Source organism: Lepisma saccharinum, chromosome 3 (genome assembly GCF_977018435.1).
Source record: "Lepisma saccharinum chromosome 3, izLepSacc3.1, whole genome shotgun sequence".
Classification (NCBI taxonomy): domain Eukaryota; kingdom Metazoa; phylum Arthropoda; class Insecta; order Zygentoma; family Lepismatidae; genus Lepisma; species Lepisma saccharinum.
The window spans coordinates 52,094,252-52,120,586 of record NC_139231.1 but is presented as its reverse complement, the minus strand read 5'-3'; the positions used below and the strand labels follow the sequence as shown (position 1 = coordinate 52,120,586).

Sequence of the window (26,335 nt, the reverse complement as noted above, 5' to 3'; positions counted from 1 at the left end):
ATACCGATAACAGATATTCTACTGATCTCATACAATTCCAAATGGTCTTTCCAGAATCTAAATTGTACATTGACATCCTCAATAAATGTATGTTAACCAGATGACTGTAATGCAAAAGAAGCTGTATATTTAGACATTTACTTTAAAAAGCAGGGCATGGAGTTATATGTTTATATAGAATGATAGAATAGTGCACTAAATTATAATATATTTATAGTTACATGTATATTGGATCAGTAAAATTATTGGTAATTTTCCAGTGAGGTAATTTCTGGAATCAAACCATTACATAGCAGCATTCCTATAAGTAGGGCAGCATATTTTAAAGTTTCTATTAAAATATAAATAAAATTTTTGTGAACAAGATTTTGTCACTAAGTAATTTCTGTCACCCAACATTCTCCTTTATGTTTTCTTTTCCACAAATGTGCCTGCATAAAAATATAATTTCTTTGAAACAAGGCTACAGCAGCTGTTGTACATGCTGCTGATAACTACAAATTGAAGTAAAAGTCCATATTTGGAAATATTGTGATTCATAACAGGTTTGTTTTTAGGACTTGATACATCACGTTTGCTAACTTTCATTACCCACATCCTCCTTAGTTCCAATATTTTGCCTTTTCCTACTAACCATTTTTTTAAACAAGTGTGTATGTGTAGAATCTTACCTTAACATATTAAATATTATTTTGGTTACACCTACATAGTCTTTTTCAACATTGAGGGATGACATTTCATATTAATTGGCATTTATCATTTTCCAGTTAAGGAAGTAAACAAAGCAGTTGGACGTTTGAATATGGGAATACCTCAAGTTCCATATCCTCCATGTTCATCAGAGTTGATGAGCTTTAGACAGACGTTGCCCATATGGCCAATGCGAGATGAAATTGTACGCCAAATCAATTCCAACCAAGTGGTTATAATCACAGGAGAAACTGGTTCTGGTAAAACCACCCAGGTACTACTTGCATTGTATTTATTTTGTGGTTGTTGATTATGTTTCTAACATGTTCAGTTTAGGATAGAGAAATTCATGCTGTCATGCAGGAAACCCACTTAAAATGTACACGCAAACCACTGTATTGATGTTGCTTGTTATTTTTATTTGAACCTATTAATTTCGAACTGCCTTCATTGCCTGAAGTGTCTCAAGCTGCAATCTGTAGCACATAGATGATGCATGAACTCTGAAGAAATGTGAAATCCAGTCATGTGATTGTGAAGACAGCATCCACTTGCTACAACTTGCACCCAAGACATCTCAGACAATGAATGCAGTGAGCCTTTGAAACTGTGAAACCAGCAACATGAGGAAAGTGATGTTCGTGTAATGTGTGAAGTGTTTCTTTTGGAAGTAAAAAAGTAATGTGTACACCTTGCATAGAGTATAATTGCAACAATGAAATTTTCTTGAGCCTTTTTTTGAATGTTATTATTGCCTTTACTAGCCCCTCTGTGAGTTTTAAAACTCAAATGGGGCATTCCAGCATTACGTGTGTGATATTTTATACCAAAATTTAAAGTTCTAGAGATGAGATTGGATTAAAATATTCATAATGAACTGATTTCGTACAATTATGAAGTACTTTGTGGTGTCTTCTAACAAATGAAAAAACGTTGAGTATGATGGCATAGGTTGAATGCATGAATATCATTAACAAAAGTACGTTAAGTTTGTGACGCTTTAAACATTTAGCAAATTTGGACTTCAATTGTCTGTGAGGCATATAGACTGCAGACGCTAGTAACTTTTATTAGTGAAATGTTCACAAATTATATGCTTTCACAAACAACTAAACCTTTATGCAAGTAAAAACAATAATAATTTCCATATTAATTCATTTTGTTAATTATGTGGACTAGGACCACTTTTTGTAAAATGTCCCAAATATGTCTTTCAATATTTATCTGTCATACTGGTAGCCATGAAAGCAGTTGGCTGGGGAGAAATGTGTTGGTGTATGCGATTGCGAGTGAAAGCCAAGAATTGCTATATTCTGTACATGATGTCGCAACACTCACCATGCAGTGTTGCCTAGTGTTAAGTATTAATTCACCATCTTAAGGCAAATAAGACCATAGACACCCATGATCTTATCAACAAATATCGGGTGAGGCAGTCAAACGGGAAGATTTAAAAAATTCACAAAAAATAGAGAAAGCAAATATTAGTTAATTTTTGAACATGAATGTACTGTACATAAGTTGAAATTGCTAGTGTACCTGGAAAATGTTTATTTTTTTTAATATGGTGTCAGTAAGATGGTGTCCTTGGTTTTACACACATTGTTGGAGCCTCAGAGTAAATGCCCATGACGTTATACTGACATATTGGTAACCTTTTTCCTGCATGTCTTTGATGACTATGACCCAGATGAACAGCACTCTTCCAGCAAACCATACTGCCAGAGTGTCTATGGATGTGCTTAGACTCGTATTTCATGTCGTCTCATCAGCACATTCGGCGATATTCCGTGGGCTGCCCGTTCACTTGGTTTGACGGCTCCTGACTTTTTCCTTTGGGGTTACCTCAAATCCAAAGTATTCAAGGACAACCCTCCAAGAACCAGGGATAATTTGAAGGAGCGAATTCGGCAAGGGATCCACAACATTCCGTTGAAGATGCTATGAAGCGTCATGGGCGGATTTACACTTGAGACTCCGACAAAGTGTGCAACACCTAGGATGTCATCTTACTGACACCATATTAAAAAATGAACATTTTCAGGTACACTAGTAATTGCAACTCATGTACAGTACATAAAAAAAGGTAAAGTGCTCCCTGTGCTTAGCACCATGCCATGAAGGCATATGGGGGTGTGGGGGTAACGCCCCACACTTTCTTGATCCAGTCGTGAGTGGGGGTGATGTGATCAGCATCATGTACAGTACATTCATGTTCAAAAATTAACTAATATTTGTTCTCTATTTTTTGTGATTTTTTAAATCTTCCCGTTTAACTGCCTCACCCTATATTAATGTCACATTTGTTTCATGCATATTACCAAGATGTACTACCAAACAAGATCATACATTGCTCAAACCTCTGGACCTATTCAGCTGATGGGTTAGATTAATGTAAAAATAACTTAAATTTTGCCAAGTCTCTTAATTTCATGTCTGCAATTGTGGATGTAAATTTTTAATATGCCAGCCTTTTGTTATCATCATTTACTGTTTCCATCCCCCAGATAGACCAGCATTGAAGTCAACCTTTTGTTCCTGTCTCTTTCGGTCTTTCCCACTTATTTCTGCTTTCTATCCATGGGCTTACTCTGCATATCTTGCCAATGAACTTCATTTCATGTATATCCCCATTTGTATCTTCTCTTTATACTTTCTTGTATTTCAATATGATGTCCATCTCTAATTCTGATAAAATGAGCCAGAATTGTACATTGATACATTGTACATTCATGTAAAATCGGTGAGTAAAGCTGAAATGTCACAGTTGAGATAATTTGTGCTTGTTTCATTGTAATTACCCCTTGTGGTTAGGTTGACAAGTTGTTTAATAGAATCCTCAACCTAGTTGAATCCATTAAAGATTCAATAGATCCAGTTTAACTTCTTCCATTCATAGTAAGGAAACCATTTTATATATTCAGGTTCCCCAATACATAATGGACCATTTCCACAGTATTGGCAAGCCATGTCGTATTATATGTACCCAACCCAGAAGGTTGTCCGCAGTTTCTGTGAGTGAGAGGGTAGCTGTAGAAAGAGATGAGAAGCTGGGTCAATCCATAGGATATCAGATCAGACTAGAAAGCAGGTAAGGTTCTTAGTGAAGTCACACTCTGTGTTGCATAGTTTTTGATAATTTGATTTGCTCATTATCTCAGGTAGTCAAGTATCTTAAATCGTTTACTTTACCATATTGATAGAGCACTTATTTCGGGAGAAATGAGATAAGGTCAGATGGTGTTTTGCCGTTTACTGAGCTAACAAAATAAGAGTAGGAGGAGAAGGGTAGGTGGCTGAGGGATGCGCCAGCACTTACCTCTGCTTCCTGGCGGCGGCACTGGCTGCTACTATCAATGATCCACCAACTGATTACAACTGAAATAAGCCCTGGTGACAGGACACCCTTCGCTTAAATAGTAGCCAGTTCCGCTGTACTTTGCAACCTCCGTTTCCTGTGGAATTCTCCTCTGCAAGTCGGAGCAATCCAGGAGACGGAGGAAACCGGACGAGAAGTACACTAGGAAGCAAACATTCTGCACCCGCATCCCTAGCCATCTACAGTATGATATTTTGTAGACCGAAAGATCAATTTAATGCAGCAAACATGATTTGTTATTTCCGAAACAATAGGAAGTGCCAAGATAAATTAAACTAATCAGTGACTAAGTTGTTACGCTATAAATTATCCTTATTGGCCTGCATTCAAGGATCTGTTAACTAACGAACTATCAGGCTGTGGTTAAGGGAGATATCACACACACACACACATGTAGCATTCCACTTGAAAACAAACCTGAAGGAATAAATACATACTTTCATACCAGAGTTAAAGCTGCCACTTGCCTGCCTGTTACTTGTAACTGGACTTTTTTTTGCCCTATAAAGCTACGTCCAGACTTTTATGACATGATTGATTATGATATGAGATGTGAGCCATTCTTCTAAACCTGTATTCATATCATGCACGTTTTTCACTCAAAAACATCAATTTCTTTAGTTTTATGTCTTTAAAAAAAATAGGAAGTCATGATGGTGGACAGTGCAAGAGTGGCTACTAGCTGGTATTCGTCTCATAGCTCTCTCGTACTCCACCTGCTGGAAGGAATTTCCAGATTTCATTGACATCCACACTGAATGTTTCCATATCATATTGTTACAGTTAATTCCAAGTGGATCCTGATCAGATTATATCAGCTTTTTTTATGCTAGATGACTGAAACAAATTTGATGAGAACTTATTAGTGGCCATGAAGAAAGCAATTGGCAAGAGAGGAACTACTTGATCTGCTTGTGCACGTTTGAAGTTGCCCTTCTTATTGGACAGTGCTGGCTGCATGCAGATATAACAAGGGAAAACTTCAAATTCAGTTTACCTCAACAAAAGACAATTGATTTCTACCACTCTACACTTTTTGTGCTCATTGGCTAATGCAATACAGAGCCTTTTCCACACGTATCTGTTCATGATAAAAGCCTTGATATGGATGCAAGTCTGGATGTATCCTAATGTATGGCTACTCGGGTATGTGCAAATTTATGGTGAAGTGTCCCTTACTACAGCCACTGTGATTTGCATGTAAGTGTGAATTCTCCCTATTGCACACAGAGCATATTGTAGTTGTATAGTAAACACACCTCCACATTTATACACTTGATTCAGCACAATTTTATTCTCAGCTTTTTTTTTTTGTTTATTCTTTATTCCAGGGTATCACCAAAGACTGTTCTTACGTACTGTACCAATGGAGTTCTGCTTCGATCGCTTATGGGTGGCGATTCAAGCTTAGCAACAGTTACTCATATCATTGTGGATGAAGTTCATGAGAGGGATCGTTTCTCAGATTTTCTGCTGATAGTGTTACGGGATTCTCTAGCCAAATTCCGTAATCTGCGGTTAGTTCTTATGTCGGCAAGCATTGATCCTCAAGTTTTTGTCAAGTATTTTCATGGCTGTCCTGTGATAACAGGTAAGATTTTTTAATTTTTTATCCTTCACTGTTTTGATATTTTTGGAGTTTTCTGCATAGTGTTCTGCATTCAGTTTCAAGATAATCTTGAAACAACTGGCTGATATTGTATAAAATCTATTTGCAATTATCTATTGGACCAATTCACCATTGTTATTGGTATCAGAAAAGCTTGTATTGATAGAGCATTGCTAGTTTGTTAATAATTAGTGTTTAAAAACCCACATTAACACACAAAACTTTAAGAGAGTATGAAAATAGTATCAACTAAAAGTACAGTACTTTGTCATTAATAGGTCCACAACAACTATAGCCACACGGATAATCTGTAGATATTTAAGTTCTTATGTCTATGTTTTAACACTATATTCAAACTTTTATTCAAATTTATATGCACACCAAATATTGCTGAAGCCAGGGATTGGCATTAACATGATTGTATGCTTTGTTGCTTGATTCAAATTCAAATTTTGTTTGGACAGTAGTAGCTAATAGTTTGACATTATTTTGATTTCAGTACCTGGTAGGCTGTATGAAGTGAAGGAAGTTTTCTTAGAAGACATAATAAAATTGTAAGTAATCATACTTGATCATCATAGGTGATTCTTCATTCAGAATTTATTTTTCTGCATGACCATGCATGTAATCTTTAGTTTAGAGACAATATGATTAGTTCATTATGTGCAAAGTACAGACTGATTTTCTAAAAATGTTTGGATCACTCTAAACCTATTTCTTTAACATAGTGGAAGAAAATGCATATTTCATACATAATCATTAAATATGTTGATATTATATTACTGTCATGTGGGAGACCCAGATTCATTTCTCTGGGTAGATGATCTTGTGTAGGAAGTTTTCCGACAGAGTCCCTACATGGGATCAGTTTTGGTGCTCACATAGTGGGGGTGAAGATGATGGTGTTCTTCACATCACCTCCACTATGGCAAATATCGATAATGTTTGGGGTCCTACCAGCACATTAAAAATGTGCTTTCGTGATAGCATACAGTGCACAGTGGTAGGTTACGAGTAACCATAGTATTCTACAGTGCTAGGTTCATATTGTACATTTATTGAAATGTCCTACAATAATAAACAATTCCACTTTCAGCACAGGGTATATGAGTAAAGAAATGCTCAAAGTGAAAACACAGATGGAGAAGAAAAAAGAGCAGAAGCAAAAACTGGAGAGCTGGACAAAGTGCCTAAATGAGAAGTCACCTGAAGAAAACAATAATAAAGTTGAAAGGAGGGTTATTCCAGCACCGATTTTAGGACAGTATTCTGAGGTAGGTCACATAATGTGTTAGAAAATATGAGGAATGTTAGGCAAGAAGGGTGAATTGAACATTGGGCCATTTTTTAAAATTTGTATTAATCTGTTCTTTGACTCCCACTGTACATGCTTGTATGTATTGATTGTGGAGTTTGTCCTTCTTACCCATATAAAATAAGTTTTGAAGGAAAATGGATGATGCTTTGGAGTGTTCACAGTGCAGGCAGTAAGGATGAACTCCACAGCCCCGCACTCTCCCACTTTGCCTTTTCACCCCCTGCTACATGCCATCAAAAGTCAGAGCATCAGTCCAGGTTTCCCTTCTGTACGAATTGCTTCTTGTGTGTGTGTAAAATGTTTTAAAATTGTAATTGCAAGTGAAGGTTATCCTCACAAAGACAGTCTAATGAAGATGTTTGGAAGCAAAGTGCTGGTGCAAGAGGGACCGGGAGGAAGGGATGGAGCACTTTTCTCAAACCATGAAGATTCTTGTGGCACCCTGGCAATTTTTAGAACCATGTTCGAAGTGTTTTTGTCGCATTCTGACAGTTGGGAGGTGACAACCTTCAGAACATGTATTTATCGAAGCTCATTAAAAAGAAGACATTAAGAAAGGTGGACTTTGAGACACACTGAATAGAGCATAATCTGTGACAACCAGAACCATGACATGTACCGAACTGCTTTTATTGTATTCATGGCATGGAATAGAAATGTGTTCACGTTCTAGATAAAATAAAGTTGACAAGAACACTAGAAAGTGACTTGTGAGCGAGAAGTGAATTAGTAAACAAAATAGGACAGGTCAGGCATTCGAAAGCACATAACATCACTTCCCATTGTGTGTAGCCACTACAGTAGGGCAAGTATTTGAGACTTTAGATCACTGTATAGTGTGTGTGATAGTTTGAACATTCATAATATAAGATCTGAGTCCAGTCAGGCACTTTTACTCGTACATTTTCTGGCTTATGCACCGTTCATTTCACACTTTTATATGCCAGTTGTTGCTCGATTATTGTGATGTGTTATCTTAAGATTTTGAAAAGAAATTACTTGCATGTATTGCATTTGTGTATGCAATAAGTTCTCAGTAGACGAATGATTATGTTGTTGCCCAGCCCCTGTACAAACCCCTACCAGCCAACACAGTACTCTCATATTTTCCATTTTTAAGGTAGATTAAATATTACAAGTTTTGAGCTTTCTGGATTATGATAGGCATATTACAATGTAAGTTTTTTGTAGTAGTAAATTAGCTGCTTATGTTGCCATTCTGCTACCGTACTCCTAATATGGAAACAATTTTGGTTACAGCCTATTCCTGAAAAGACTGAACTTGAACCATGGCTTGTGGAGGATATGGACCGGTGCCTAGAGGATGCCTGGGTAACTGGGTCTGAAGATGCATTTGCCCAGCTTCTCCACTTGGTTCTGTCAGAGAATGTTTCTGTAGACTATCAGGTAAATGTTCATATTGATCACCGAAAAGATGTCATTCGTTTAGCTAGTTGTAGATCAGAATTGTGTATGTTGTCGATACAAACCTTTCTTTTTTTCTTCACAGTAATGGCATGTTCATGATACTTGATTATTTGAAACTTGGAGTTGTGTTAAATATTTATGTGTTGTTCTGTTTTTTATTTAGTTGGAGTTGTTAGTTCAATGGTACATATTAAGGAGGGGAAAGATTAACCAGTACTATATCAGTATCAGTGGATACAGGCATATAGGTTTATTAGTTTGAGTAAAATTCTCAATTTTGCAGATCCAATATTTCTGTAAAAAGCCTGTAATTTAGTGCTAAATTCTGCTATCTTTGTTATGTTAAAAATGAATAAATTAAAGATGCACAAGTACTAAAGTTTTGTAAGGCAATACTTATTGCAGTAATTGATTTAATTAACTCGGGAGAATGTGTGTGGTGGGGATTTGACCACAATTTTTTTTCTTTGCTTGCCTTTTTGCACACGCATGTTTGTTTGGTTCGTACACCCCACCTTATCCATCATGGACATGTAGAAGATGCGCTGGCCAGCCAACAATTTCTACAATGGCCTTCTACCATTTAAAAGGCCGAGTTTAGTTTCTTGTGCGGTGTTTTTGACCATGCTCGCCTTCTCGTGTTATACATTTAACAATTGATCTGTATTGGATTTTCCTGTATTGTTGTGAACCCGGAAGAAGATTATTGAATTGACAGACTTCTTGAATGAGTCGAGGAGGAGGAGAAACGTGATAAAGTGCTTGGAAGGCATTTTGAATGAGTAAGTCGACACCTTTTTGGCGGGGAAGAATGTGAATCAGAAATGGAAGGAACATACATCCACGTTCATTCTGCATCTGCGGTGAGCACATATTTTTTTAATGTACGGAATTTTCAAATGGAAATCTTGATGGCGATGAAGAGGATGTGGAGTAAAGAGGTGAAATAAATAAAAAAGTAGTAGTAAACGTAGAAAACATACAATTGTAAATACCATTTAGTATCATAATTGTCTTCTTTCTAAAACCTTTGCATCAAAGATATATACAATTATCTTTTTTTCATAATTATATTGTATTCTTACAATAAAAAATAAATAAGAACAAAAAATGTTACCTATTAAATTTTGGTAAAATCGTGTTTTCTTCGCCTATTATATTCTTAGAGAAGGAACAAAACCTTTTTTAAAAGTGTGAAAACTCATGCCAGCTTTATATATTTTATTAAAAAAATGAAAATGAATATAAAAGATACAAGGAAACAAAAAATTAATAAGAAACTAATTAAAAATATGAGGAAAATAGCCCAATAGACCTAAATATTCGATTGTGGTCATTTTGAAGGTGCGTGCCTCCTCTCGTAAGATGTCGCTCTGCACGTTCTCCCGGGTTAAGGCAGTGAATGAACAATTCAAGCTCTTCATGTAACTCTTACAATTCTATATTATATCAGTTCAATATATGTTATTAGTTCATTTTGTATTCATTGGTTCATCCTTAGTGTATATTATATTATTATTCATGGAAATGTAAGAGGAAATTTCACAAATGCCATTTTCTAACACACAAGTAGTAAGTGTCTTGGTTTACAGTTTTAATTAATCATTATAAAAAATGATAAAATAACATGTGGTGTAACAGCCTGCCAGGGCCAGTGCCTACCTACCGACTGCCAGTCAGTTATGGGGTGATGTGTGGTCAGCATGACGAATTCTCAGTCGTTACTGTAGGTTTTCTAAGACCGAGTTACACTACTCATTTAAGCTCTCCTACTCCCTCGGCAGTGGGTAGCCACCAGTTCCATATACAGGCTTAAATTTCAGGAGAAACATTGTTACACTTTACCCGGGAGGCTCGAACCTCCACGGTACGGTACAGTATTAATTAAGGAGGTAAACTAATCATTTAGCTTGTTCATCAAATATCATATTTTATATTAGATCAACAATCCGTTACTTGCTGGCAAATTTCACATTGTTTCTCTGTCAATTTTGAAAAAAATTATACCAATATCTTCATCAAGTATATTACTTTTTTAAAAAAATGAAGGTACAGTGTTACAATTTAAAAATCAATGAGTTGTTATTTGTTCCTAGCATTCTGATACGTCAGTAACACCACTCATGGTAGCAGTAATTCGAGGCAGCACAAACACTGTGGAACAACTTCTTACTCTGGGTGCAAATTGCAATGTACAAGCTTCAAATGATTTCACTGCATATGATTTTGCAAAGCAGATGAATAAGAAGGAAATGATGGAGATTATGGAAGCATACATGTAAGTATAGTTGAGTTCTGTATAATTTAGCTCAGAGGAATACTTGCTTAGAATTTCTTGAATTCAGGAGATTATGTGACATATCAATGGAGGGAATTGTTAATTTCTGCAATAATTTTTAGTTGCTGAACATGATTGAAATAGCACCTGGAATGTATACCAGGTGTATAAGCTTAAATCTGCTGTTTTGTAGTCAGAAAAATGCATGGTTTGTTCATAGAAAGCAACAAGAAATTTATTCAAAGTACTTGCCCTCGCGAGCTACACATTTTGCCCACCTCTCGGTTAATTTGTCTATACCACGCCAAAAAAAAGTCATTCTCTTTCGAGGCAAACCACTCATCAAGCCATTTTTGGACGTCTGCATACGAATCGAAGTGCTGCTCAGCGAGGGCGTGGCCCATCGACGAAAACAGATAGTAGTCAGAAGGGGCCAGGTCTGGTGAATAGGCAGGATGGGGTAGCACCTCCCAGTTGCGTGTCTCCAAGTAGTTTTGGACCAGTCTTGACGTGTGTGATGGGGGAGGAAAATCAGCTTGTCATGTCTTTGTTGATAATCCGGCTTTTTGTCACACAGAGCACGGTGCAATTTGATCAGTTGTTGGTGGTAGCGGTGGGCAGTGACAGTTTCACCAGGTTTCAACAGCTCAAAGTAGACGATACCCTGTTGATCCCACCAAACACACAGCATCGTCTTCCGGCCGAAGCGATTTTGCTCTCAAGGAAGATGTTGATGGTTGGCCGGGATCAACCCACGATTTCTTGTGTTTAGGATTCTCGAAATATATCCACTTTTCATTGCCAGTCACAATCCGATGCAGGAAAGACTTTCTTTTTTGTCTGGCAAGCAAGATTTCACATGTGTTTTGGCATCTCTCCAGCTGCTGATCGGTTAATTCATGCTGCACCCATTTTCCGATCTTTTGAACCTTTCCCATGGCACGTAGATGCATGGAAATGGCTGCTTGAGTAACACCCAATTGCTCGGCAAGCATCTTTTGCATTTGGGTATCGTCCTCGTCCAAAAGAGCCTGCAATTGATGGTCCTCAACCTTCCTGGGCCGATTTTCACGCTTCTTGTCGCTCAGGTCAAAATTGCCATCTTTGAACGGACGAAACCAATCCCTGCACGTTGTTTCTGATACAGCACTGTCACCTTAGGCCTTCACAATCATTCGATGCGATTCGGCAGCCGATTTCTTCAAATGGAAGCAGAAAAACAGAGCTCCCGCATATGCTCTTTTTCTGGCACAAAACTGGACATGCTTACAACAGGAGCACTGTCTGTTGTTGTCTGCACGTGCTGACGATGTGCACTGACTCGTGTTGGCAGATGTCCAACTCATACAAACACCAGGTATGGCTTGCCCATGGTAGCTTCATACGCTCACTAACACCATCTATGAGCAAACAGCAGATTTAAGCTTATACACCTCGTAGTAGATATGATTGTATGGCCTTCATGTGTACAGAAGAATGTATATTTTCCCTTTAATTTTACCAATATCTTTGAAGAACATACTACATACATACTTCAAGTTAGAAATGGGTGATAGTTTTTCTGAGAAAGTTTCCATTATTTCTGATGAATTCAATATTTTCTGCCTGCAGGAATACACATAATACAAAGGTTAGCAATGACACAGAACTCTTGTCTAATGAAAATGAACTTGGAGATGAGGAGAAAGAGTTATTAGACGTTTATCATCACAGCTTTAACGATGAAAATATTGATATGAATCTTTTAATGAACCTATTGTCCCAGATCCACTCAAGTCAAGAGAAAGGTAAGTTTTCCCACTGTTATTTAAATAATTGTTTATGTTAACTTGATTCTGCATGTAAAATTTTATCTTGTGATAAATTACATATTGATTTTACCCTAATTTATGTGTTTCTCCATAAAACATTTGCATGGTGTGTTCACAATATCTCGTGCCAAATTTTTGATGCTATTGAAATATTCTGAAGCAATTTAAATTCATATTTGCTTCTTTTATTAGAATTTATTTGATTAAATTAAGCTGCCTATACATGATTAAATGAAACATGAACAGCACATTGAATTCTATGCTTAAAGGAAGTGGCATAGAGCATATGTCATAATTCTTCTTGAATTCGTGGTAATATTCAAGAAGTTCTATTTCGGAATGGTTCTAAATAAAGTATCTCAAGACAAATGACCAATAAGAACACATGCTATTAAAACTGATTACTGAAAGGGGCATCGATGTACAGAATGCTATTTCTTTCTTTTCTGTGGTGGAGAGAAACCACCGCAGAAAGTGTAAACATGTAATTGTGACTTGCAAGAAAGGATAGGAGGAACGGTGGCACATTTTTTGTCTATTTATTTGTATTATTACATCCTTTTAACGCCTTCAGTTATTTTTTTAAAAAATAGGGTGTTTATTTATACATAAATATATTTAGTTATGTAAAGAAATATTAATTATTTAATTTGATGTATCAGTATGGTTTTAGCTTTTTTAGTTCACCTTAGATGCCGGGGCCAATTTCGCCAGTTTTGCCTTAATGCCAGGACTGTTTTCAAGCAGGATATTTGAAATTCTCCCAAGATTTGAATAATATTTTTGATCTTTGAAACTATGAATGCTACAGTTAAAAATGATACCTTGTTTTGTTCACTAAAGATTAGGCTATAAGTCCCAAAAGCTTAATTTTCTTTATCAAATAAAAGACGAAGAAGAAGGAAGGTGGTGTTTAAGGGTTAAATACACTGCTCCTCCTTTCCTGGTTAAGAGAAAGTGTAAACATGTGGTTGTGACTTACGAGAAACGAAGAGAGGAGCAGTGTAGCATTCTTGTCCATATTTAAATTGCTGCTCCTTTCCTTTGTTGCAAGTCACAATCACATGTTTATGTTTTTCGATAATTAATCTATATTAATAGTATGTGCTCCAATTGGTGTACATTTTGTCTTGAGAGGCTGTATTCAGAATCATTCCTAAATAGAATTATGCAATTATACATTGGAGCAGTAAGAGATGTGATAATAAATTATATTCAACAACCAACCACAAAATATAATATTCTGTGTTGATCTTAAATTGTAGTTTAGATAAACAAAATTAAAAACGACCATCTGTGAAATTATTTCCTTACAATCACACAGTTTCTCTGGTGTCTCAGATTACATTTATAATACCAAGAAAATACATCACACTTCTTTCGAATTTCTGATGCATCTTCCTTTGGAAATAAAATTATCATCTTTATTGCAGCTACTCTATTTTTATCTTGCCATACATACCGTATTCACCTTTCAGTAAAATGTGAAATTGTTGGTGTTCAACATTTGTTTGGTCATGCGTGGGTGCAGTTTTAGACCTTAAAGATATCCAATAAGAACGTTGTATAACGGTTTTCAATTGCCAATTTTGTTAGGTCACGAGTGCTCTGTTTCAATGACATTTTATTATATATACATGTTCCAATAGCTTTACAGTGCGTTTGACAAGCCAGATGCACCATCTACATGAATAAGATTAATTTGTGGAGATACATAATCAAATTCATATATGGAGTATTTTCATTTTTTTGGGTGGCCGCGGTGGCTCAGTCGGTAACGCGTCTGACTACCATGCTAAAGGTCCCGGGTTCGATTCCCGGGCGGTTCAAATCCGGGAACTTTTCTAACGTTGGAAGCGGCCCCGGCACCCACCCAGCGTCGAATAACATGGGTACCTGGGGGAAACCCTGGGGGGTAAAGGAGGTCAGGGGCATGATGCTGATCACATCACCCCCACTCACGACCGGATCAAGAAAGTGTGGGGCATTACCCCCACACCCCCTATATGCCTTCATGGCATGGTGCTAAGCAAAGGGGAACACTTTACCTTTTTTCATTTTTTTGGGAGGGCATAGAAAGAAGTCAATGAAAGTAATAACTATATTTTAGATTATGATATGAAAAAATAAATAAAACACTGTACTCATGTTTCAAGGAACAGAAGGAAATTATTATAGTGGAAGGTCGATTATATATTTTTCGGGAGACTGCAGTTAAAAAAAAAAAAAAAAAAAAAGAGGTAAAGTTCTCCCCTGTGCTTAGCACCACGCCATGAAGGCGTGTATGGGTTGTGGGGGTAACGCCCCACACTTTCTTGATCCGGTCATGAGTGGGGGTGATGTGATCAGCATCACGCCCCTATCGCCTTTACCCCCCAGGTACCCATGGGTGGGTGCCTGGGCCACTTTCAATATTAGAAAAGTTCCTGGATTTGAACCGGCCGGGGATCGAACCTGGGACCTTGAGCATGCTAGTCAGACGCATTACCGACTGAGCCACCGAGACTGCAGTTAAAGAACTTAAACTGCAATGGTGACTGAAAAATAGAACATAACTAATGACAGATTTTTGGATAACATAATTACTTTTTGTGGATATATTAAAACATTCTGCAACTCCTTATTGTACAGTGTGGTCATATGTATAAAATCTGAAATGATATGCACTCCGTTATTCTTACCACTTTCTTTTTTTGCAGGTGCTATTTTGGTGTTTCTTCCTGGATATGATGACATAATAACTTTAAGAGATCTCATTCTTTCAGAGGAGAAAAAGCTCTCAGATTTTTACAAGATTTCGCTGTTTATTTTGCATTCAAATATTCAGGTATGTAATGGTTTGCAATCGGAAGAGTTGTGTGGTTTTCATGAACACTTGCTTATACTTTTGTTTATTATATTTTTAACTTTGAGTGTAGTTAATGTTGTTTTATTTTGAAAATTTTTAAATTGCTTTCTCCAAGGGGAAGATCAGAGAAAGATGTAGTCCAAAGCTTGTAATTGGTACAAATGCTTCATTTTGTAATGTTCTAGTTATTTTCCTTGTAAAGCGTATTCTTTTTACACGTCATTTTTGTTCATTAGAGTTTGCATTAGAAAGATACAAGTGTAGGAAAGATAATACATTTTGATGACAATATGCCTAGTAATGGAATATGATTGGTTTTGGTTGCAATTGAAATTGCAATTTATTTACACTGAAAGGTTTAGATCAGAAATCTGGCTTCAAATGTTGGAACTTAAAACAGTTCTGACAGACACACATCTGTAGATAAGTACATCTAATATTTAGCAGTAAATTCTGCATAAAGGTAGATTGTATCATACAATACGAACAAAATTAGGTGTCTGTATTGTTCATTGAAAGTGTATGTTCCAAAATGCAGTCATGTGGTGAGAAAAGGGTGACAAGCAGGAATATTTTTTTTAGTGTCATGTAACTCTGCACGAGTTTCCACAATCATTGTATTATCCACTATCTCGTACAACAATTTTTCCATGTTAATTATTAGGGCTGATTAGCCAATATTTTTCATTTCTGGATATTATATATCTTTACACAGTCTGCATAATACTGTAGAACACTTTCGTGGAACTTAAATATCCTGGAAATTATGCAAAATGTTCAATTCCTTTTACTTTTGTGCAAACATTGAGGAACAAAAGTGAATATTGTTAATCAATGTGATTTTAACTTTTCCAAGATGGCTAGTTTCAAATTAAACCAACACCACATTGCAGCAATTAACATGTTACCTCACAAAAACTACAAATGATAATTCAGTTTTATTTTTTATTCATTTATATGCATATAATGGTATCACATGCTGGAATGACAAAACAATATATTTATTGTTACAATTTTTAACAAATGCATTTATCTGTTGGGTAAATAATGTATAGTTGCAATTCATTAACTTATATAAAATATTCTAAAGAACTTTAAATTGTACCAGTTTTAAAGAATTAGTATCAAGCAATAAGTATATTAGCATTGGCATTAGTTTCAACAGAAGTTTCCTTCAAAAATATATTGTTATTATCCAATGCATATATATGGAGATATTTGCACTTTATTCATGCAGAACTTTTGTCATTTTTCTTTTAGACATGTGATCAGAAGAAGGTATTCCGTCCTGCTCTACCTGGTACACGAAAAATCATTTTGGCAACGAACATTGCAGAGACCAGTATTACAGTTGATGATGTGGTGTTTGTTATAGACTCAGGGAAGGTGAGAGAGGTAAGTTGATAAAATGTAATCATGTCAGTTGCATGTTACGTCCATAATAATACTATAATAATAATAATAATAATAATAATATCATCCTCCTTGGATTCTTTTTGTCTGTAAACTTAATATGGTGTTTTGTCTTAATTACATCTATTTATCATCCACTGTTATCATCATAATTATTACAAACAAGTAGAAACTCACCATAAAATTCACTTCTGTTGCTTACATGCCACCAATATGAAACTGTTAGTATTTTAGTAAGGGAGAAATTTTGCATGTGGTAATAATTGAATTGTCTATTCAAAGAACGATGTAACCAACAGTTTTGCCAACAGAGACATAAAGTTGGGGAAAAATTGTTTTTGGCTTTGAGAATATAGTAGTGACACCTTTTATGAACAGATGTAGGAGTTTTCTACACCGTGGAACTTCCTATTTGAGGATGATGTGCTGTTTTTGTTATGTACAATTTTGTTCATGTGACCAATTTAATTGATCTACATCTTCGTGTTAACCTCTATCCATACTATGAAACATAGGAACATTATAATTTTCTATTGGTGCTAGACAAAGGAAGAATTTTGAATCAGTAACATTATGTACAGCACAGATGTGAGAGTAAATCGCAATTATTTTTCTACTGAAAAATTGTTACTAATCTATATCTATTTGTTTATTCAATTGTAGAGATCGTATGATGCAGTGACAAGCATTTGCATGCTGAAGACTGGTTGGGTATCAAAATCCTGTGCTCAGCAACGACGAGGACGAGCAGGACGCACGCGGCCAGGTGTATGTTACCGTATCTACTCAAGGCTTCGGTATAATGCAATGGAGCAGTATCAGACACCAGAAATACTTCGAGTTCCATTACAGGTATCTTGAACATTAAATAATGTTTGTTGTTTGTAATTATGTGGCCGCGGTGGCTCAGTCGGTAACGCGTCTGACTACCATGCTCAAGGTCCCGGGTTCGATCCCCGGCCGGTTCAAATCCGGGAACTTTTCTAACGGTGAAAGCGGCTCCGGCGCCCACCCAGCGTTGAATAACATGGGTACCTGGGGGAAACCCTGGGGGGTAAAGGCGGTTAGGGGCGTGATGCTGATCACATCACCCCCACTCACGACCGGATCAAGAAAGTGTGGGGCGTTACCCCCACACCCCCTATACGCCTTCATGGCGTGGTGCTATGCACAGGGGAACACTTTACTTTTACTTTCTTTGTTGTTTGTAATTATGTTTAGTTGTATGTGAACATTGTTCTCATATTTCTTTTAAAAAAGAATTACTGGCTCCTTTTTTATAAGCTTGTATGTATGTTTCTTTATTAGAATGAGGATAAGCTTCTTTTTCTATTTTTCTGTGGCTGAGCTGATACAGATGTTGATGTCTTGGAATCTTAAAATACCACTTGGATTTTATTCACTGATACCAGCTGATGCTTTTCCAGCGTTTTGGCATTTTGCAGGGTCTGCAAATATCCCTCGAGACACTTGCAGAGTCTAATTAGTAATTATCCTGCAAATTATGTAAAATTCAAAGTTTCCTTTTATTTTGTACCAGTTGTGTGGAAAACTATTTGATGATTACATGAGGTATTTTAATATTTTGATGAAATTCTTGAATGTTTTGAAGCGCAACTCAGATAAATTAATGTTTGTAATTAGAATGCATTACTTACACACTAATATTAATCAATATTTTGAAGATATTTTAATTATTACAATATTCAGTCATTAAGATAATTGATAATTATCTGTATCAATATGGGTATCAGTTGAAAGTAGTTTTGGCTCATCCCTATTTTTTCTTCTTGGAATCAACTAACTGAAACTAATAACTTTCTAAAAACGTTATGTGATAATTATGGCTTAACCAGGTATCAAACTTGGGTTTTTTACCTTTCGTGCCTATGCTCTACTACTGAGCTACCAAGGTAACATGTGGCCTTCCCACAATTTCTGATATTTTAAATTTATTTCAGGATTTGTGCCTGCACACAAAACTCTTAGCACCTTCCAACACTCCGATAGCAGATTTCCTTGCCAGAGCCATGGAACCGCCATCATTTTTGATAACCAGAAATGCAGTACAACTTTTGAAAGTAAGTGAGGCTTTTTGTATGCATGCACAATTTAATTTTCCAAGTGTTATTTTTGTCATTCAAAATGCTGAGTGTACAGTCATTAGTTATTACAGGTGTGACAGATTAATTAACAGTATATACTGTGGAACCACAATTTTATGTTCTCAGATTTTACATTTTACTGCATTACACATTTAATTTTCATGGTCCAAACTAAGAAAGTATTAAAAAATTTTTACTTAATTTTACATTTTCCTGCATATTAAGGTTTTTCAGCTTGGGTTCCTTAAAAATGTAAAATCAAGGTTCCACTGTAAATGCCACATTTGATGTAGGTTTATCAGTGTTGGTTTATCGACAAGATATCTGATAATATAACCAATGCAGTATTCTATAAATTCTGTGCAATTATTGCTAAAAACTGCTCTTTTGTTGTTTTCAAAATATAAACTTATAATGAACATACTTCCTTTCTTAAAACACCATTAAGCCTTGTTTCCATGATATGAAAAACTCAATATGCTGAACAAAGCAGAAATTTATTTTATTTTAAAACATAAACTAAACGTAACATTTCAACCTTCTAGCAAGGTCTTCTTCAGACTCTGTACCAAGTACAAATGAAAAAAGTACAAAACAGCAAGATATATATACACAAAAATCCCTCCCCTCCAGACACAAGATTATTAGAAAGTTGTTTTTTCGGGAACATTCCAGCAGGTGGCCTTCCCTTGTCAACTGTACTTTCACCTGACAGGCGATTTAGCTAAACATTTCCTTTCATCTGGAAAGTGGTTGGACTCTTTATCTCTCGCTCTTTTTCCTTAACCTTTTTTTCTTCATTCCTCTTCCTTCTTTTCTCCTCTTTTGCTTTTGTCCTTTTTACTCTTTTTAACACCTTCTTCCATTCTTTGTTTATCTTCAGTCCCCCATTACAGTTCATTGTGTCTTCTTCTCCTTTCTTCTCTATTTCCTTGGCCTCCTTCCATTTTCTCACTAGTACCCTCTTCTCCTTTCCTATCTGTTTAGCCTCATCCCACTCTATGTCATGTCCTGTTTCTCTCGTGAGCTTAAATATTACATTTCTCTCTCTCTCTCAAGTCGTACATCATCCCTATGTTGTTTCAACCTGTCTTTCAGACCCATTTCTTTTCTCCTATGTGCACACTCTGACATTCTTTACACTTCACTTCGTAGATAATCCCTTCCTCTTCCTCTTCTCTGTTCTCCTTATTTTTGTTTGCATTCTTCGCTATTCTTAAGATGCTTCCTGTAAGTTTTAATGCCTGTTTTCCTAAGCACTTTGCATATCTTTTCTATGGTCTTCCCCATACGCCTTATTCCAAACCACCTCTCTTTTTCTTTCTCTTCCTCTTTTCCCCTGCCACTTTTCTTCCTTCTTCTGTTTATGTCCAGTCTATCCTCCTCCTCATAGCCATTGTTTTCCAGCTGTTTCCATAGGCTTTTTATTTTGCCTTCTTTTTCACATTCTTTCGTGCATATGTTCTTGATTCTGTCCTCCATATTCTTTATAAAATTTATTTTTGTCACCTCACTTACATCACTTGTTTTGTGGCAGAATGCCCCTGCTGCACAAGCCAAGCCTTCTGATGCCAAGTGGTTTCAATTTCTTGTCCTCTTTTTCTTTTCATCAATATATCTAGGTAGCTTAACTTGTTTTCTTCTATTTCGAGTTCCAACAATATCCCTCTTTCTTCATCTTGTATTTCTTTTGCAAATATGTCAAGCTGCCTCTTGGTTCCCTTCCATATGCCAAAACAATCATCCACATATCTGCAAAACAGAAGTATTTTGTCACCTCCTTTTTCAACCACTTCCTTTTCCCATTCATTCATAACCAATTCAGCCAATGCTGGGCTTAGGCTAGAGCCTATATTCAGTCCTTCACTCATTAACATTATTTTATCCCCCATTTTACTGTAACCGTTATTCCAAATTGTTTCCAGCGCCTTCACTACCCTTTCATTATCCCATTCTTGCATAATTTCTTGTCCCATTCTCTTTTTAACAATGTCCAAAACGTGTCCCCTTTTCATGTCTAAGCTAAACATTCTCATCTTCATCTCATTCAAGTTAAGTCCTTTAATGAGGTCCACCACTTGTTCACTGTAGGAGGAGAGGATTCAAGAAGTGCATAAGACTGCCAAGATTGAAAGGCTTTCCAAAGATACACAAGAGGAGACCAGTAATGGACTGTGTAAATAATATTTTGGAACCCTTGGAAAAGAAAGTTATTGAAGCATTAGTAACACAGCAAGAAAGCAGAGCAGTGAGGAACAACAACTTTCCAGATGAAAGGAAATGTTTAGCTAAATCGCCTGTCAGGTGAAAGTACAGTTGACAAGGAAAGGCCACCTGCTGGAATGTTCCCGAAAAACAACTTTCTAATAATCTTGTGTCTGGAGGAGAGGGATTTTTGTGTATATATATCTTGCTGTTTTGTACCTTTTTTCATTTGTACTTGGTACAGAGTCTGAAGAAGACCTTGCTAGAAGGTTGAAATGTTACGTTTAGTTTATGTTTTTAAATAAAATAAATTTCTGCCTTGGTCAGCATATTGAGTTTTTCCTTTCTTAAGTAAATGTCTAAATAAGCAATTCCTTTCAAAAATGCAAAAACCTATTTGTCTGGTTGTATATATTGAACTTTTTGTAAACTTTTTTCCTGCACTTTACCAGTATTGTTAAAATTTTCTTTCCGTCAACATTCTCCATAATATTGCTTGCATAAATACTAAATATTTGCAGCTTTTTAATAAAAATAACATGAATCCTAATGATTTTGATAGGCATTTTTCCTGTAATTACAAACAGTTGTTTTTCTTGAAGTTGTATAAGGGGTATTTTTTTTTACAGACCATTGATGCTTTGGATCCATGGGAAGATCTGACAGAACTTGGCCATCACTTGCTGGATCTGCCAATTGAACCTCGCTTAGGAAAAATGCTGTTATATTCTGTGGTGCTGAAATGTTTAGATCCTGTATTGACCATAGTTTGCTGCATTGCACACAAGTAAGTAGATGGTAACTGCTCACCAGCTGCAAATATACATTCAAATATTTACATTTTTTGCTATTTTTCGGAATTCTATTCTGCTTTGTAAGTTTCTGTATTGTGCACTTCAGTTTTACTGCATGTAATTGTCATTATATCTACTTCAGGTTTGTGTGACTTACTCACTTTTATATATATTCTTTCGTATTTCTAAAAATTAAAAATACAAAATTATTTAATAACATTTTGATCTTGAAATGATGTAACGAGGCGGAGAAATACAGGGGCAAAGTAGGGGAGGAGAGAGTCAACATGCCCGCAACCTCACACATACGATATGGAAAGCACAGGCAGACCGCATGGGAATAGTGTGATAGCGGGCATCTTTTCTTTTTTAAAAGTTTTAACTTGCACTGGTTCTTAAGTGAAAGGTTTTATAGCGATTATTTTTAACAAATAGCAATGAGCAAGGGTCAAGCAAAGCTTTTAGTGTTTTCCAAATATTTTACCTTTACCATAATGTACCAATTCCTTTTCCTGACGAGTGTATGAATTGAGGAGGCTATGGCAATTTTCTGATAGCTGAAAAAGGGAACAGTGGTTCCTGAAACGTTGTCGGTGTACAAAATAGATACTCATTTTACGTAAGTAATAAATAATTTTGCATTTTTAATTTTTAGAAATACGAAAGAATATACATTACATCTAGTTTTTCGTCAAGGCAGTATTAATATTGATAATTATAGTAATTCTGAAATTACACATAGAAAGAGGATAGTTAACACGTGGGTAAGAGTTGGGATATATTTATATAATATAATGTATGTGGCTGAATGAGTTCAGCTACATGGACATTCCTTTATGTTTATTCTTTCATGTCTTATATATAATCATCATTCATTCTTATTTTTACAATAACTTAGTTTTAACACATTGGGATCTCACGACGGCATAGCCCGCAGTGCACTTAAAGTCAATGTGGACGAAAGACTGGCATAGCCCATCCTGCGGTATGTAATCGCTTTGCCGATTGAACTACAGGCTATGTTCGTAGTTCGTCTCATGTGCATGTTCCTTCAAGCCTCTTGGTTGAAATTCCGACTGCTAGGTGACTCATGTCCTATTTTTATCTTGCACCTGGGACTGTTTGTTGTCGGGTTCATGTAGGTTGCATTGTTTAGAATGGCATCGTTAGATCCAGACTGCATAGCGGAAATTCTGCATTTCATTTGTTCTTTAGGTTAGTGGTGAATGCTTATGTAATTTTTAAGAAAGTAAACAGTAAAAATCATAATATGTCTCTGGAAGAGTTAGTTCATCATACAAGTAGGGGATGTGCTACTCATCAAAGTGGGTGAAGATATTCAAGGTCAAACATCAAAGTCAACTACAGCAGATAGGCTAACAGGCTGCCATTTTCCAAGGAAAATCCCCCCCTACAGAGAAAAAGTGAAGGCCCTGTAGGTCATGTAAAGTTTGTGGAGACAGGCACAAAAAAGAAACTGGCAAGTGGGCAAGAAAAGACACAACATTTTACTGCCCCAGCTGTGATGTTGCTCTCTGCATTCCTGAATGTTTCGAACTTTTTCATACAAAAGCTAATTACCTATAATTTGTAATTATTTTTTGTTATGTGCACATAAGAAGTATTCTTATGCAAGATTCAAAAGATGTATTGATAGTTTATGTAGTTTTTGCATTGTTAATTATTGAAATTTCCAGATTACGAACTTAAAATATCTATATATTAACATTTGTTACAATGTTGTACTTTTTTTTTTTCACAAAACATTGCTGAAAAAAATATTCAAAAATGTCTGAAAATGAAAAGAAAAATTAACAAATTTTTGTTCATTGAAAATAGGAAGTTTTATAGATTTAAGAAGTGTGTGGTAAATAAAAACAAATTAAAAATATTTTTTTCTACGATTTTTTGAAAAACAACCAAAAACTGCAGTCCAGAGGTAAAAATGCTGTATTATGAGGTCAGACCCGAATGTGTTAAACAAGGCATTAGAAAAGCAATGTAAATTAAGTTGATATCAATATACACAGTGTTACATTGACCAACTTTTGCAGTGTGTAAAATACATTAAGCTGAACTTAAACAGTAGAACATCTTTGGATGCAATGATTGAGGAAGAATGGCAGAGGGATGTACTTTTTTAAAATATCCATATCATGAATTCCTTGCACTGTAACAGTTGGTTGTGTGTGTGCGTGGTTGCAAGAGGCAAGTGTTAGGTGTCTGATTGAAATAAATTCCAAGGATATATCAGATTCAAAACTTTGTTAACTGCAGTTTTCAAGTTGGGGGGGGGGGGGGGTTCAGTTATTTAAAATCTGTGTACCAGAATCTCTCAGCATAGTTGTGTTACATATTTGTTATTTGTTAATTTCCAGGGATCCTTTCGTGCTTCCTTCGCAACCATCTCAGAAGAGAGCTGCACAGTCAAGTCGAAAGAAGTTTGCAGCTGGCACTTACAGTGATCATATGGCATTGCTTCGTGCTTTTCAGGTAAGTGATACAGTTTCAGTGGAAAACTTATATGAGTCACTAACAGAAAATAGTATCATTTGGTAATAAAAAAAGGTTTAGACAAGTTTTTGCATATATCTCATCATACACTTCTGCTGCCAGTCTATTGGCAGATGGATATGCAGGTGGCATCCAAGGTAGCCAGGTACGAGTCAGTTGTTCATGAGCAATTATGCAAGTTGTGGCACTATAGAGATTGTGTGCATGTTTCTGTGCACAGTAAAGATGAACCAGAAAATTGAAATTCCTTCCAAATGTAAAGTGAGAACTATGGTAACTGCATTTCTCAATGGACTGGCGGCAGAAGTGTATGAGGGTATACAAAAACTTGTCTCCTGGTAATAAGTGCCTCAATGCCATTAGTGTCTATGTAGAAAAATGGCTCATGGTATGTACTTTCAGAGTAAGAAGGGTTTGTTCAACTAACTTCTTTTGTTCTTTTTTTTTATCACCAAAGGGGGACTACTTTTTGGACATGCCTTGCATTAGAATCTATAAATGTTCTTAATAACTTTGAATTGTTACAATTTTCAAGTACCTGTATTGGTATCAATGAGCAAAATTGCTGTTTTACAGTTGAAAGCTGTATCAGGCCCAGTTGTCATTGTAACAAATGTCAATCTACCTTTTTTCATGTTTTAACTCAAATCTTCCCACCCTCTTTGATATGATATTTGATATGGTGAATGCTTGAGAAAGTTAAGGTACATGCCAAAACAGTGGCAACGTATCACCTGGTATTAGTGATAGAATTTAAGCAGATTACATGTAATATAATAATTCCTGTGATAGAATTTAAGCAGATTATATGTAATATAATAATTCCTGTATTTTTATTTTGTGATGTTTAACTCCAAGGAAGCTGTAAGTCTTGTATTGTTCTTTTTGATAGACATGGCAGCATGCAAGAGGCAATGGCTGGGAGAGATCATTCTGTGAGAAGCATTTCATTTCCGCAGCGACCATGGAGATGGTGGTTGGAATGAGGACGCAGCTTCTTGGCCAGTTGCGAGCATCAGGTTTTGTGCGTGCCCGTGGTGGAGGTGATATACGGGACCTGAACTCCAATTCAGAGAACTGGGCTGTAGTCAAAGCTGCACTTTGTGCAGGATTGTACCCAAATTTGATCCGAGTTGATAGGGAACACATGCAGCTTAGAACACAGTAAGTAACTCCAGTTATCTTTCTCTGGGGAGAACAAATCTTTATGTAATCAATAGCATTACGAGGGTGTGCCCAAAAGAAACTGGATTTTTTTAAAAAAAGCCATGATAATTTTTTTTTACAAAACAACCTTATCATCTTCAAAGTACTCTCCATGACACTTAATACATTTATCCAATCTGTGATTCCATTCTTGGAAACATTTTTTAAACTCGTCTGTTGTGATGGCTGACAGCTCCATCCTCGTTTTTTTTCACCTCTTCTACGTCGTCAAGTCGCTGTCCCTTCATGTCCATCTTCATTCGGGGAAACAAAAAAAAAAGTCACACGTAGAGAGGTCAGGTGAGTAAGGGGTGTGAGGCAAGAGAGTCATGCTGTTTTTTTGCCAAAAACTTGGGCTTCGGAGCTCTTCTTTCAAAGCAAGGCATGTTTCCAACACTCTTTTTGGTGGTCACTCAGATTCCAAGGCACAAATTTTGCAGCGACCCTTCTCATTCCCAAATCTTCCGTTAAAATTTGCTGAACCGAGCTCCAAGATAGTCCAGATAACTTCCCCAGCTCTTCAATGGTCCGTCGTCTGTCTTCGAGCACAAGTTCACGAATTTTATCGACATTTTTGTCCGTTCTGGAAGTTGACGGACGTCCAGAACGGGGTTTTGTCATCAATCGACATGTCACCTTTCTTGAAGCGAGAAAACCACTCGTACACTTGAGTTTTCCCCATAGCGCTGTCCTTGTAAGCTGTGTTCAACATCACAACCGTTTCTGTGGCATTTTTC

The 26,335-nt window shown here is 36.3% G+C and overlaps 1 protein-coding gene across 2 annotated transcripts in view; it reads left to right on the top strand.

The window, feature by feature from the left end:
* The window catches only part of LOC145985032 (3'-5' RNA helicase YTHDC2-like), a 108,952-nt gene that overhangs the window by 31,666 nt on the left and 50,951 nt on the right, over positions 1 to 26,335 (top strand). For both annotated transcript variants that reach the window (XM_083118542.1, XM_083118541.1), the window contains exons 5-19: positions 768 to 964; positions 3,615 to 3,781; positions 5,401 to 5,660; positions 6,178 to 6,232; positions 6,775 to 6,952; positions 8,257 to 8,403; positions 10,521 to 10,702; positions 12,314 to 12,489; positions 15,213 to 15,340; positions 16,622 to 16,756; positions 17,438 to 17,626; positions 18,736 to 18,855; positions 21,714 to 21,871; positions 24,257 to 24,371; positions 25,285 to 25,556. In XM_083118542.1, the coding sequence (XP_082974668.1) occupies positions 768 to 964; positions 3,615 to 3,781; positions 5,401 to 5,660; positions 6,178 to 6,232; positions 6,775 to 6,952; positions 8,257 to 8,403; positions 10,521 to 10,702; positions 12,314 to 12,489; positions 15,213 to 15,340; positions 16,622 to 16,756; positions 17,438 to 17,626; positions 18,736 to 18,855; positions 21,714 to 21,871; positions 24,257 to 24,371; positions 25,285 to 25,556 (2,479 nt within the window). The remainder of the gene's footprint in view (positions 1 to 767; positions 965 to 3,614; positions 3,782 to 5,400; positions 5,661 to 6,177; positions 6,233 to 6,774; positions 6,953 to 8,256; positions 8,404 to 10,520; positions 10,703 to 12,313; positions 12,490 to 15,212; positions 15,341 to 16,621; positions 16,757 to 17,437; positions 17,627 to 18,735; positions 18,856 to 21,713; positions 21,872 to 24,256; positions 24,372 to 25,284; positions 25,557 to 26,335) is intronic.